The sequence below is a fragment of the Buteo buteo genome, chromosome 2, assembly GCF_964188355.1.
Source record: "Buteo buteo chromosome 2, bButBut1.hap1.1, whole genome shotgun sequence".
Lineage (NCBI taxonomy): Eukaryota > Metazoa > Chordata > Aves > Accipitriformes > Accipitridae > Buteo > Buteo buteo.
This window is the reverse complement of record NC_134172.1, coordinates 75,968,727-75,984,469: the sequence shown is the minus strand read 5'-3', so window position 1 is coordinate 75,984,469 and position 15,743 is coordinate 75,968,727. Positions and strand designations below refer to the sequence as shown.

Below are 15,743 nucleotides of genomic sequence, written 5' to 3'. Positions count from 1 at the left end.
TGACCACATTTAGGTATGGTTAGCAAAAAAGTCATCAACTCCTCCTAATCAGAATTAGGAACAGGAATCCAGGGCAGCAGCAATGGACCTCTTGCCCTTGAGTGAGGCCAGCGCTGAGGTTCACAGTGCTAATTTGACCAAAAGCACTGTGTGATCTTTAATGAGCAGAGAAGAACAAGCCTTAACAGGACTTCTCTGTGAGAAGATCTGTACTGGCCTCGGCAACTTTGATAATAAAATACACCAGCATCCAGACACTCTGATGATGGCTGGACGTTTCAGAAATGGTAGTGGACAGAGAGAGATTAGCTCCAATGACAGACAGACAGACACCTTTCATGAAAGCCACAGCAGCTCAATAGATTGGCTTATTTTTAATACCCTCCTGCCATCCCCTACAATTATTTCTGGTTTCCTGATGGAAGGCTTCCTGAATGCTCTGATCACTGCCTTTGGGACGATTACCAGGACCGATGTGTTCGGCAGCCCTTGGAGAGCACATCCCTTTGATATTTTTTCAAGTTCAGGCTACACCGCTACACTGAACTCCCCAAATCGATTTTCCATTTGCCCTCCCTTTCCCTTAATAACACTCTCTGTATACTGTGCACATTTAATTTACTCCAGCAATTTCCCGTCCCACTTTCACATTTTTGACCATAAAAACCTGGGAAAAAGATAACTTATACTGACAACTCTGTCAGGGCATCATTTCTCTTAATGCATCACATTAGAGTCTTATTGAAGCATGAACAATGTGAAGCCTGGGCTCACCGTTGTCAGCCGCCAAGAATGTGGCCTCGTAGACATTATTCTTAATGTAGTCTGACTCTCGATCAAGGACAGCAGCAGTAGTGATCTGACCATTTGTGGCATTAATGTTCAGCCAGTTTGCAGGATCTGACAGCTTAGAGTATCTACAGAGAAAGGAAATAAATACATGGCAGTCTTTTCACTGACATATCCTTAATATTGCTTGAAATAAGGTTTTTCTGGACTCCTGACCCATGATTCAAAGGACCTTTGGATAACTGGTTCTGTTGACAAACAAAATGCTAATTGAGTATCTGTTTTTTGACCTCTGCAATTATTCAATTTTTCTATTTCTTCCATTTTAAAGGTTTTTCTTTCCACTAAGTGCCACTTACATGCCAGCTTCCTGCTGCTGGGAGTGGACATAGCCTGAGGTCTCTGCAGCTGAGGAGAAATGGGGTCTTGCAATGACCACTGCATTCATATGCCTGAATTAAAGGATGGATTCCTGCTCTCTCCTTCTCTTAACATTGCCCTTCCTAAACCAGCTGTTGCTCTAAAGCCGTGGATATTGCTGTTTTCTGCCCATCACTAATAAACAACAGTTTGGGAAATACCACACTGGAAGAATGGCAGTTTTCAGGCCACTCTTTTGTATCAGAATGGCATCTTCAGCAGCAATTGCCCTGGGGACACTGTAATGGGAAGTCACAGCTGTATTAAGGCGTGGACTCGAGGGGGAAGCAGTTTCAGGTCTGCTCTCCCGAAACATTTTTATATGTTCCTGAAATAGCAGGTGAGATGATCCTATGCATGTGGGAGGTTCAAAGAGAGCAGTGACAAGGGAGTCCCCTTGGCAGTCCCCAGTGTTCCCAGGGCTGGAAGGACCCAACGGCAGACTTGCCTCCCAACTACTCAGTCAACTCATAGCCCACATCTGTTCACGTCCTACGCAGCCAGCTATGAGCGTGGTTTGTCTGGGGCAAACTTTTTGCATGTTCTCCAGATCAATGTGTTCTGTTTACCTTTCTCACTTGCTTGTTTTCCTTCGTTTTGTTTTATTCGTTGCTTTTGATTTCTACTTCTCAGTTTTGTACAGTTTGAGTTGAGATGGACCCTTATTACCTGAACTGGAAGCTAATAAATGGCCAAACTGTAAATTACTGAAATAAGCAAAAAGCTGAGCTTATTTCATGGGTAACTCAGAGCTGCTGATAGTTTTATATAAACTTTTTGTAGTTAGATACACAGGAAGAAGAACTGCTGGCTTCTGGTGGATATTCCTTTCCAGAAATGGCCTGTTTGAAGCTGAAATTCAAAGTGAAACTTGAGCTGCGTCAATCTGTGTGAGCAGGAAAGCAACACACAGCTGCACAAGCCCCTGCCAAAGGAAAGAATTACATTTCATGGAGCTAGACTCTTCGGGATGTTTTCATTTCTTTTTAATATCACTGCTGTGAGTCTCCTGCCCTTTCTCTGCTAAATGACCAGGGATCCAGTTTCAAAGCTGGCTTTGTGAATGTGTCTGTGGCTAATGAGGATAACTTGAGGTGTGACACTGGCCATGCCAAGCTGTGCCTTACTGGAGATGCTCCTGCTTCCTTATCTTCTATTTGTAAAAACTCTATTTCATCGAAGACTATTTAGAGAGAGACTGAAACCTGTACGCAGGGCTCTAGCAGCTGGATCAGCTCTCTGTGAAGTGCTTATCATGGATCTGTAGGCTTAGCTTTTTGGGTATCTTTTCTCCTAACTCACCAATGCCAACTGTGAAGAAAAAACCCAAAATACCCTTTGCATGGCTCATGAAGACAGGACCCCAACAATATCCCACTGCTTCTTGTGAAGCCTTGGTGTTGGGCTGTCCCGATGAAAAAGGGGTAAGAGAGATTGTAGTTGGCTTTGAAAATGAAGTGCTGGTAGGTACACAAAATGTGTGTCCTGGAAGCCCTAGGAAAAAAAAACCTCAAGTAATTGGCTGTTCATATTCACAGAAAGTCTTACAAGACCCTGCACACACACTGTGTGATGACAGCAATGGCTCAGCAGAGCCGGTCCTTCTCCCAGAAACAGCAGATGCTCATTTGGATTATAGATCATCCACCTCCTGGTTAGAGGGAGTATTCAATCAGAAATGAGCCGTTTTCTCCTCTGAAAACCAGACATTTGGTACAGACGTTAGGGAAATAAAAACCCTTCAAAGGCCAATATTTCAAAAAAAAAAAAAAGAAAAACTGGCTTGTTAGTTAGGATGGTCTCCTTCCTCAAAAGTCACAATACCTGTCTAAAGACAACAAGATGAGGCAGTAAATAAACTATCATTTTCTAGACCAGACAGCTCTGTGCCAGGTGAAATATTTCAAACTCTTCTTGACATGAAATGTCACAACTGATATAAGTTTAAGTGGCCTCGGCTGTGGTCATGTCGTACACTCAGGTTTTGCCAAAAATGCTATGGTCCTTACAGACTGCGAGTAAAAAAGAAACAAAATTCCGTGGATTTAGAAGTATCCAAGAGCAGGAAACACATTTCCCGTCTGCACAGACAGAGGCTGAAATACTTGTGAAAGGTGTCATGAAGACTCATTTTCACACACACTTTTCTGCCTGAATTTCCCAGTGGGAAGGCGTGTGAGTCGGGGTCCTGGACCGTGGATTCAATCCCCAGTCTGCCCAGGTGGGACAAACCACAGTGAGTGACACCCTCCCGGTTGCAGAATCGGTCAGACTAAATCCGATCTTAAATTGCTTAGATTGAGCACCTGACTTTTAGAAGGCTAAAATTTTGCCATCTGAATCTCATTCCTAGGGAAAGCAGCTAACAAGGAGGTTACGTTTGGCAGTTGGTCCGAAGGTCAGAACAAATCTTGCTAACTGCAGGGCAGGCAAGGGCTGCTGGGGTGCCTGATATGGACTGGCATTAGTCAGATAAAGACCAAGTGCCAATGGCATGTGCATGGGTGTTTGACTGCTCAGGCAACACCTAACTATATGACATCTTAAAAGCCTGTTCAGCAGCTGTTTGTAAGCAAGCGAGCCTTGCTCTGAACGGGCTGACAGCTCCTCTCACACTGTGCTTTTTAAGCCAGGTTGAACCTAAATCCTCTGGAAGCAACAAGAGACGTGATTAAAAATCCTAGTCATTCCTTTTGGAAATCTAACCCTTGCCCTTTCTGTGCCTTGGTTTCCCCCTCGTAAGACAGAAATAACAAAGCTGCCTTCTCCTAAACCTCTGTGTTTATAATGTGCATGAACAACATAGGTCAAAGCATCCTTGACGAGGCAGAGACAAAACACTCAGTACAATGCAGCCCTGACCTCTGTCTTTGGAACAACGCAGGGACACCTTGCTATCGACTGCTTGCATTTCAAGCTGTGAACTGCCCCTCCACATGCCAGTAACGTGGAATTCAACTCTGTCTGCCCTCCCGGACCCAGCTGCTCGGAATCTGGCTTACCTAGAGGGGGGAGGATTGCGAGTTTACAAGCTTGCAGGATACTCTGCAGGCCCTCGACTGAGGGTGCCAGTCCCTGCCAAGCATTTTACTCATATCACATCACTTAGTTTGTGAATTAGCTTTCGCTGCTTTGCTCCCCAAACTTCTGCAGCTGATATCCCCCTCCTGTACACGAGCTCACTTGGCTGCCTGGTCTCCCACCTTACTGCCTGCTGCATGAAGCGATCAGGATCCACCGCTGAAAATGTCGTCAGGACTGTCCCCGTAGGCACCCCTTCCTCCAGCCTGATTAACTTGTGGTTCGTTGGGAAATACGGTGCTTCGTTGACATCTGTGACTGAAATGGTGACTCCTGCTGTTGACTGGAAGGACATCTGGATGCCACTGGCCAGCGGAGCTTGGTTTGATACCATCACCGTCAGCATGAAAGCTCTGTTCATCTCGTAATCAACTGCCTAAGACAAAGAAACAAGCAAGTATAGAGCCAAGCACAGAATAAATTCCACCTTCTGGCTGAAAGCTGCAAGATTTAGAAGGCAGATGATATCAAAGTCATTGCCTCATCTCGTTTCCTCCTGAGCTCAGTCCTTTTGAAGGTGTAAATCCAGACCAGCTTCAATCCGGTGGAGGATTTGGCCTTCCAGTATTTGGAGGGTCAAATAGTTAAAAAAACCACACAAAGTAAAAATTGCAAACAGCAGGGAGGATTTGCCCTGTGTTTTGTTCCAATGCTAACTGGTTTCCAAAAAAGAACCTGCCTGTGTTAGTTGAGCATTGAATGAACAAATCCACCAAGGGCTGCTCTAAATGCAACAGGTAGAGCTTGCTAAGAGGGACTGGACAGGTACTTAGCAGTGCTATTAGCATTTAAAGCTGCTGACTAAGTAACTAGGACGGTCTGTGCGGAGCCATGAGCCTGAAGTTCTCTTCATTTTTCCTTTTAAGTGAGTTTATAAACAAAGGTGAAGCTGCAAGAAACAACACCTCATCCGGTTAATCAGGCGGTCCTTCCAGTGGGACCTCTCATCCTCTTGCAAGGCGCCTCGTTATCTCCTGAGGTTGCCCGCACACTCCTACAGACGGGTTTTGCTGTTGGGTGGCCACAAATCTCTTTTCAACATGCACTTAAAGACTATGTGTCTTAGGAGCCAGAAGGAGTGAAAAGCCTTTGCTGGCACAACTGACTGAACCGCAGTATAAAAATAATTTCTAAACCATCCCACTAATTATTATGAGGGAAGTCGCTAATCATCTGCCAGGGAGGCTTGAGTTATGCAGGATCACACCTCTGCTTGTTAAAAAATGCTTTGCCGTAATTTATAAATTTAGAAGCGTAACCATTCTCCCTAATACGCTCTCCAGCGCTGAGTCTGCAAAGCGTACTCTCACGGTGTAAAATGCCACGGTTACATTGACTTTGGTAGAGCTGTACTGATTTACATCAGCAAAATCTGGCTTCCATGTTCTGTTTAAAACCCAGTATTGTCAGGAGAGAAATCAAATCATAGGAGGCTACATGAGAAAAACAAATTTCAGGGGCAAAAGGTAAAACAGTGAAATCTCTATTCGATTGAAGTGCAAATGTTCCTATTGCTAAATGGTTTCCTGACAGGCAGGGCCAACATTTAATAAATAAAAGGATGCATAAAGATTCCCAGTACACCCACCAGCACTGACTCACGGACTTGTACCGCATTCAAAAAAGACACATGGTAAAAGTTCCCATTTAAACACTATTCAGGGCCTTGAAACAATTTGACTAATGCATTTCCTCAATTTCTTTTCACACCCCTCTAATTGATATTCATCCAGTCTTCATTTTTTTGTTGGTTTTCTTTTGTGCTGGCCTGTTTGCTAACCTTGCCCACAGCCGGTCTGCACCTCCCTCCCCAGAGGGGCTCAGCTGGAGCCGGGGGGGACTGATCTGAGCATCCCCCCAGGGCACTGATGCGGGAAACCACTGGACTCCCTGCCTGATGATGCACAGGACACACCGACCACACACATACCTGCTAGGACATGGCCTGATTCAAGGGAGTGGTTTCTTTCCCCCCTCAAAATGTAGAGCTGCTCACTCAGCTTCTTTCCCTCTCTTCTGGGAAAGCACAAAAACCAGGGCTGTAGAAAAGCAGTGCAGGGAGTGGGGCTGGCCTGGGACCACTCAGTAATGCCCAGCTCCCAGACTGACCTGGGGGCATCTGCGCCACGTGCTGGCACATGGTGGCACAGTGTCCATCACGCTTCAGTTTGTAAGAGAGTGCCAATCTGCCGATATTTTCTTGAAAAAATAAGGTAAAATCAAGAGCCTGTGCCTCCACAGCAGTGTTTGTGCTATTGTCCCCAGCGGGACAGGAGCCCCTTGCAGCCAGACACAGTCCAGCCCTATGCAGAACTTCTTTCACACCATAATAAGCAATTTCTCCCAGGACAGTTCACACTTCTGCTTCCTAAACCTGCCTCCCTCTGAGGATAACGGTGCGCAGAGCACACCGTGTTCTTCACACTGCCCTAACCCCTTGCATCTCCGTGCATCCCACTGAAAATGCTGCATATTGATCAGGCCAACAGCAGGAGCAAAAGCACATGGAGCCATTACTTCTGGGACAAGGAGGTGCTGGACTGCTGCCTACTTTTTAATTTCATGTCCAAGAAGCACACGACATGAAATTAAGAAGTAGACCTTTGCAGATACCCCTTGTTGGATTTTCAGTGTTTGATCTGGCACAAATGGCTCTGAAACATTGCCCTGGAGATGCCGTACATCCTCCTCCTTCAGTAGCCTCTCCAACCTGCATGCAGCAGAGTGAAGCCGAGGGCTTGCCATGTATCCTCCTTTTCTCAAGGTACTTTTAACTGGAGAGAACAAATTTGCCTTATGTTACTGTTGACGCAAATAATAACAGAAGCTTCGGAAGCATCTCCATTATAAATTCACAGCTCTGATCCATGCAGAGTTTATAATAACATTTTACTTAGCCAGCTCCCACAGGACAGCCACTGCTGCTCTTGGAGATTGTCTCCAGACGCTGCGGTGTCTTATCTGAGTGGGAAGTTTCTCTCTCTCCTTGATCAAGGCTTTCTTTGAAGATTAGGGTCTTGTATGGTTATGGAAATGGTTTGGAAAGGCATGAACAGAAAAAGGAAACGTTACACTTTTGGTGATTGGACTGGAGCTGCAGATGGGGTTTTGTTGAAAGTGGCTGCAAAATGTCCCCCATGAGCATCATCTGAACTCCAAAGGGCTTCTTGGTTCGGAAGCATTTCTGGCCCTCCATTTCTGGCCCTCCATTTCTGGCCCCCAAACTGCTGGTGGAGGGGTGGGATTCTTCACAGAATGCCCTTCTCTGCCCTGTGTCTGTGACTGCTGTGGCCCAGATGCAAAACCCTTTGCTTGCAGCAGTGGGGAGTTATGTATAAGCGGCTTCAAAGAGCCACGTGGAAGTCCAGCTATGCAGGGTCTGTAAATAAAAGGTTCGTTACTTGGCTTCATTTTTTACCTGCGTTTTCAATGTACACCAGGGATCAAACCAGCAAAAGACTGCTCCTACACCACGAAGAATGAGCTCTGACTGGCCACCCACTTCGATGTGCATACGTTCCCCAAATCTTTAAGCATATTCACTTATTAACAAAGAACAAAATATTTCAAAGAAGGTGGATTCCTAAGAGTCTTCCCTTCTTCACCATGAAAATTTAATCACAAGCAATTTCACTCATTCTCCTTGCTGAAAATACACCAAAAAGCCTCCTGGCTTGATAAGGGTAGGAAACTCTGGGCGCCCAGGAGGATCAGGTGAGGTTATATAGTGAAGACATTCAATGCAATTTCAAGCTTTGAGCTCAGCTTGACAAGATAGGATTTTCATGTGGTTCTTTGCATTGTGATCACTGTGGGTTACACAGCACTGGAAAGTCAACACCAGCATCAATGGTGTCTTGACAAATCTGTCCTGCTTTTTGCCTGCAAGTTCTGAATATGGGATGGTTCATTATGCAGAAGTCCTTGTGTAGCAGTGATGATCATGTAAATCCCCTGTTGTTCACTTTGATGTGCCTGTAAACTGCAGTCGTGACACTTTACTACATTAAGAATAAGGGGTCCTCCCCTGTTTGCAAGTGAAAACATTGGCATTTCAATTTCAGACTAGCTGCTGATGTCAACGGAAGTTAAATTATTGCATTTTACTTTGTTGAATGTTTTCTGTTTAAGCAGAAAATACATACATATGGATACATGTATACTTACATGCATATATGCATCCATATACACGTGTCTTGGAACTACTGCTAAGCTTGAAGAGGTTTTGTAACGTTGCATCAGATAAGGCTGTCAACCGTTATTACAAAGCAATAAAGAGTGATAAATAAAAGGATCCTGCTGAAATACCATCTAGCAGGTAAGATGATGTCTCCCTTAAAGTTTCAGCAAAGTGGCATCTGCAGACACACACACATAGCCTAAGGGTCAGAGAACAGGACAAGCTCACAAGCTCACACGTTCTTACCAGCGTAACCTCATTGGCATTTCACTGATGTCATTTTTCCTAATACCCAAACGGTATGTATTAAGAATGACTGCAACTTATTAGCTACAAGGGAGCAGGGCTCTTTTTTTCAACACAGAGCTATTCTTAAATCCCGTTGCTCTTTAAACATTAGTGTTTCATCCTAAGTTGTTGGTTAAAACTTTTTGTTAGAGAAGGCCAGACTTATCAAAAGTTGCAGGCTTTGTCCATCCCACAATGTATTATCTTTTTCAGGTGCAGCGTGCAGTGCATGTCGTGTGAGCTCCTAGAGATCACAGCAGCCTATTTGTGACACCTTCACTCTTTTGGCAGTCAGAGGGAGCATCCATAGGCATCTTATCTGGGAAGAGAGTCAGTGAACGTTGAATGGATCCGGTTATGTTCTGGCTGCATGTAATGACTGCACAAACATTCACTGCCTGGGCTGCTGGCCTCGGTAACTGAAAGGGAAGCGAATGCTCAAATGAAGATAAAGTCATGTTCTTTGGAGGCAAGGAGGGAAAGAGAATTTGATACTTGCTGCAGATATCTTGAGGGTTCCAGCTCCCCTTACGCTGAAGGCAACAGATGGAGGAAAGAAGGGATGGTGGATATTTAGTCTTACTTCGCTGTCTTTGGACAAGATCCTCTGCTGATCTAACCTGGGGAATGGCTTTCACTTGAGTGGAGCTATTCTGAGCTGAGGATCTGTCCCACACTGCATGTTTATCACTTGATATTAGGAAAAGGAAACACTTCTTCCAACTTTTTTCTGCCAAGCAACTCGATCAGACGAAAATCTCTCCTTTCCTTCTGTTACCAGGAAATTCACTCCTCCTGAAATCTCTCCTGCACTCGTGCTTTCACAGACGATCACTTGACTGATCCCCTGCAGTGAAACGCTACCTCTGATTCACAGCTAACGGGGCATTTTCTGGCTCGAAAAGAAGAAGGTGCAGCCTCTGCCCTAAACCTGCCAGGCAGGGCAGGGCTGCACAGCCCAGGCACCATTCCCTCTTACGGCGCTCAAAAAGCTAAGGAGGAGCAGGACACGGAGGTCAGGCTCGGATGCTGGGAAGAGCCTTCAGCACAAGAGAGTTTATGAAACCTTATGGTGGGCTGGGCTGAGTTGGGAAACTCAGAACCAGTGGCATACGCTTGAAGTAAACGTATTCAGGACTCCAGCACAGAGAGAGACGGGAAACAACAGATTTGAGCACTCGTATTCCCAGGTAAAGGAGGCACGAAATAACTGCAGGCTTCTGGCAAATCCTTGTAGCCTTAGGTAGCTGAAAGGGTGACAAATACAGATTTGCTTTGGCTTCCCCCTTACCTTCACGACGGTTACCATGCCTTCGTTGGTTACGGGGTCTGTCCGGATGGTGAAGTGGCCAGAGGGGTCTCCGCTGATAATACGGTAGATGGCATTCCAGTTGGGGGAGTGAGGCTGGTCCCGGTCCATCACCGTCAGATTTGCCACCACAACCTCCACTCTGTTCTCAGGAACTTCTCCTGAATACTGCAAATAAACGACAGAAGCGGTCATGGTGGGAGCTTTCTGCTGGTCCTCACGGCTACCTCCCCTCTCCCCTACATCAGCACGCCGACTGGGCAATCAGTCCCATGAAGAGGACCACGGGGTTATACATTATGAGCAACACATCCCTTTCTCCCTTCTGGTTTTCTTATTTTTTATTTGAGTATTTTTCCAAACCTTTCAAAGCCTAGTTTCACCTTTCAGCCCGAAGGAGAACAAACCCGCTATCACCTAGTCACTGCCCAAGTTTCAGCAAATGCTCGAAGTAAACGAGCAAAAAATGTTCCTGATATTCTCATTCAGTTACAGCAATCAGAGAGTTAACTGTCAACAGCAGGTAAAAATGGCAGACTAAAATGTGCATTTTTTAGGATGACTATGTCCCTTTAACCTGAGGTATTTTGCCTCACTCAGGTTTCAGTGATGGCATTTTATTGCTTCTTCAGTGATTTTACTTCATTTTCTTTCTTTCTTGCCCTTGATTTGATTTTGTCTCATTATTTAAAGAGTTTCTTGTGATTTTGCCACAGCCTTTCCTGGTGCTTAATTCTCTCATTTAGCACTGATTTTCATGAAGCATGTCCCGTTCAGGCATATCCTGATGCATTAGCTACATTCTTTTCTGCTTTGCAGTCCTTGATTTATCATACGACTGATCAGGGATCCTGGCCTGTAAATACTTCCAGTGTTTGGGGCTCAAAAGCTGCCAGTAAGACACATTCCCAAATTTTCAACTGTCCTCATCTCTCAGCATCGCCTATTACCAGCACTTGCAAATCAACACTCTGATTGACATATGGCAAATTAAACACTGGGGAAACGACGGGAGCAGCTGGCTCTGAGTCTGCAACTGAAATCCTGGCCCCAAACTGCAGGAGCAGAGCACTTCTGAAAATCTGGCCTTTGGTGCCTTTGGTGTGCACAAATGCCAGGTTATGTAAATGATAATAAATCATTCCTTTGTTAGCACAAGAGTCCCTTTCCACTCCTAACCCATACCCATCCATTGGAGTCTTTCGGTTATGTGCATTTATATTTAGTATATATTATTCCACCACTGACAGCAAAAATATTCAATCTGCCTTATGTTAATGTAAATTTAAATTTGCCCTTTAGTGGTACGCTGAATGGCATTTTGCCCTCTTTTCTGTTATGCACCTGTCCTAAACAAGTTTTCATTAGTGAATGCAGATGGCATCTCTTTCCAGCCATGCTGAGTGGTAGAGAAGAACAGTAGGAAGCTGCGGGATAATTCTAGTTCCAGTACATGCTACAGCTCTTCTTTTCTCTTCATTTCCCATGATTTTACTCGGTTTTTACCCATTTTCTTGCCCAATTTGGAATCTCTGAGGCACACAGCTTAAGCAGGGGAAATACCATATGGAAATTTATCAAAAGCCTCTTGAAAAATCCATTAGATTACGTCATATCTACTACCTTGTCTGAAACCTGCTCAAAAGAACTCAAGGAGATTAGTTAAGCAGGATTGTGTCTTACTAAATCCACACTAGTTATCTATTGCCCATTACATTAAATTAATGTTGTATGGCATGCCAGCAAAGACAAGTTGATGAGCCCCCAGTCTCTTTTAGGAGATGGCTGCACTGCTAACATCAAGGTAGCGTACTGTAACTTCAAAGGAGTTAAGCACTTTGTGTAACCATCTCAAATCTTTGACCCAGGACCACAGTTTTTCATCCGTTACTACCAGGCTTGTGCCTTGCAGAACTAAACAGAATTAACTCATCAAGAGCAAGCCATCGGTTGTATTTAAGACATTTAAGAGGGTCAGTCCTACAGGCTGCTGAACACCTTCAGTAGATCATAACTCGGGTGCTGCCAATCAGTTTGGGTTACATGGAAAAATCCCACACAATTGCCAACAGATTTTACAGCAGCTTCTGTAAAAGCCATCACAACATCTGTTTTCGGCCTGCAGAGATAAAGTTTACTACGAGACATATTTTAAAAATATGAGGTATATTAAAAATTGTAAATACACAAGCACATCTCAATATAAAGCCTGGAGGAAGATTGCCAACAGTCTATAAAGCTTTTTCACTAGGGTAAAAACCACAATGCTCTGCATATACTGAGCAATCCAGTTCACCCAGTTGTTGTTGATACCTGTTAGGTATAGTTAGGGAACGATCAGTCCTATGTAGCAGCGGGTGGATATGTAGCGTAGGGTGGATATTGTCTGTTACGCTTATGAAGCCAAATATTTTTCTGATGAGAACAGAGTACAAACACAGGAATCAAAGGAGCCATCCAAAGCTATTCAGGTTAGAAAACAAATTTTGGAGAGATGCACCATGAAGAACAGAACAATTTTCATCAGCTACAGATCAGCAGCTACTGGGAATCCAAACCAGAACCTGTCTTTCCTCCTTCTAACACTCCCCCACTATCATTACTATAAGTAAATGCTATAACGTTTATTGTCCACAATTGTCTTTACCTTTAATAAAATTAAGTAATGACATTAAATTACATCTGCTAAAGGAAGGATGGCAGCACAAAGCTACCCACACTTCTTTAATGTCGTTCCCTTCCTACCCTGGAGTAACTTAGGAAAATGAACAATGCCATCTTTCACTATGCTGCTTTCCAGCATTCCCTGTGCTGTAAGTTCTCTTTCATAAGATTACAATTGATTTTCAAATAAAGAGAAGCATATCTATTCAAACAAGGTAAAACAATGGGCAACGGAGGAGCTGCTGGAGTAAACATAAGATTGATATAGCAGTGCTTGACCTATACTTGTAGCATTTACTCATATTCCCCTGTATTTCATTTAGCTTCACTTCCAATTGTTGCATTTGAAGTCTTTAATTTCCAGAATGCTTTTTAAAAGACCATTCACAAGGATTTCTATGGCTGATTGTTACACACTTTGCTTCTCTTCTCAGATAAGGATTTGTTCTGAACCTAGCATGTTCTTAAATCCTTAAATTCTGCAGGGTCTTTTTTCTTCTCCTCCCATAAAAGCCTGTGCTGGCAGAAGTCCTTCTCTCATTCCTCTGGAGCTGGCCTGTCTGAAGTCATGTCTTGCTGAAAAGGTAGTAACTCATTCTGATTTTCAGGTTGCATCAGATTATACTAAAATTGGTTAATCCCAGAGTTTGTCTTTCGTCTTACTCGGTACCTGACAGCATATAAACACGCAGACAAAAATCACTCCAGAGGAGAAAGGGGCTGATGCGGGGGGACAAATGATGAATTCACACAATGACTTGACTTTGTGCAATAGATCTGGAGTCTAGGCGGTGAAGCCACACACAGCAGAGTAAAACCAATTAGCTCAGTGCAGCCACTCCTAGGGAGGTGTGGAATTAAGATGGATGAATACAAAGATAATTATTCAGGCTTCCTTCTAAAGGGAGTTCCTTTTTTCCAATGTTCTTACTTTTTTTCTAGCCGATTTTGCTAAAAAAGCTGTGAAAGCAAAGACTTGTTCACACGAACAGGAAAGATTTTTGTATCGTCTCCAAGATTTACTAATGATGATGCAACATTTGTTACAGGCAGAAGTAGTTTCTGAAGGCTGAACTGCCTAGAGAAGTAGCGGTTTATGACCTATAGCTACTGCTTAATGCAGAAGAATAAGGGCATCTCAGTCCTCTTATTAGACTTTAAGCCCTTCCCCTGACAGCTATGACTGCTGCAAAGTGCCGCATCTTCTCTCTAGGTCCCCTCGGTTGAGAGAAATCGAAATGAGAGTGAGCGAGCGCACGCGTGGCGCGGGATGTCCCATCTCCCACCGCTTTCTGCTGCAGCAAGCTCCGGACACGAGGTGACGCGCAGCCGGGGAACCTGGCATGCAGAGGGCTGCGTTCGCCCACGGCCTGAACACCGAACCCCAGCTCCTCCACGCTTAAGGGCATCCTCCCAACCAAGTGCTGGCACGCGAGCCGACTGGTTACCTTTTCCGCACGATATTTAACAAAGATGCTTGAATAGCAGGCAAATTAATAAACAACTGCAGTCTGCTTGCAGCAATCTGTGTAAAATGGAAAAAAAAAAAAAAGACGAAAATCTCCTAATAAATCATTAATTGTGATGTGCCTGCCCAGCTGCAGCGCGGAAACAAGCAAATGCCATCCTAATTGATTGCTTCTTATTCCATCTTTATAGGCCTGCATTTTTTATTGTGGGGGTTGAGTAAGCCCAGAGGTGTAAAAAACCTCTAGATTGTACTCTGTGTATCTGCCAACTTGATATTTAGATCAATAATCCTCTTTTTTTCCCCCCTACTCCTACTACCGGTAATTTAGCTTTTCTTCCTAGCAGCCTAATTGCTGTTTTCTTAAGCCTTACTATCAATTCTCTGACCTTTAATTTCCAATATTGTTTGCTGTATGGATGACTGTACTAGGTCTGCAAGTTATCCTACCCCCTCTATGCTGTACGGGTCAGACTTGGCTATCGGCTTCTGTGACAGCCAAACAGTGACCTCCAGGTTCTCACTCCACCGTCGCCGTTGTGCAGCAGAGACCTCAAGCTCACTCGACTCCCACAAAATCTCTGTAAAATCAACCATATTTTGCGTGCAAATCAGATTTTGAGATGCTCATTTCCTAATTGTGTTTTACTAAAGAACTGCTCACTTTAGCGTGTTCTCGAACGATGACCACCCTCTACATACCAATGTCCTCATTTTTTTCTGAGGCAGCCCACGGCCCCCCTGCATTGCACCAGCCAGCAACCCCTCCGTAAACCTCTTTGCTGTTGGTTTTTCAGGTTCGTGCCCACGACATCCCCTGCACTGCAGTGTCCCTGCTTCAACTTCACGTTCACTTGGACCTACTCCACAGTCCGTCCACGTACGCATATCATACTTCAGACTAGTTAGATGCCATGTGGCAAATGCTTCCCAAACGTTATCTATAAAGCCCAACGCACTCTTGCCAGCTCGCAGTTTTGCTCCGCTGGTACGAGGCCCAGCTGTCACGGTGCTCATTCAGAAACGAATTGCTCGGGTTGCAGGCACCGGCTCGTCGCGGTCGGGCAGGAGTCAGCCTTGCCCAGCCGAGCGGAGGGAAGCGCATGACAATTAGCTCTCCAGCTTTTAAAGGATGCTTTGGAAGTTCTGCCTTTATCTTCAGCGGTTTGTGCTATTAAAAAGCCTCACCTGCCTGCAAAGGAGCTCTCACAGCTTTACGCGTGGCGTGGTGGAGCCGGACCATCCGCTTGTTTATTGGGAGTTTCTACAAGGAACAATAAGCGACGTTCAGTGCGTTCTCAGTGCTGGTTTCACTTCTGCTGGGTGAGTTTGCAAAACTAAAGCAAGCCCTAAACTTTTACACTTCTGAAGCTGATCTTATGATGGGGTGCACAAAACCTCCACCGTGTTCCTGTAGCTGATGGCAGCCATTGGCTTTACGCTTTGTCTTTACTGGTGTTATTTTTTCAAAATCACAAGTAATGGCTCGTTTTGGATTAAATTACAAGATTTACTCTTTGAATATGAAGACAAAGCAGCAGCAG

At 44.6% G+C, this 15,743-nt stretch overlaps 1 protein-coding gene across 1 annotated transcript in view; it reads right to left on the bottom strand.

The window, feature by feature from the left end:
- CDH4 (cadherin 4) overlaps positions 1-15,743 on the bottom strand; it is a 465,783-nt gene that overhangs the window by 16,671 nt on the left and 433,369 nt on the right. The window contains exons 9-11 of the mRNA XM_075020374.1: positions 10,050-10,235; positions 4,413-4,666; positions 775-917 (exon numbers count right to left, since the gene is read on the bottom strand). Of these exons, the coding sequence (XP_074876475.1) occupies positions 775-917; positions 4,413-4,666; positions 10,050-10,235 (583 nt within the window). The remainder of the gene's footprint in view (positions 1-774; positions 918-4,412; positions 4,667-10,049; positions 10,236-15,743) is intronic.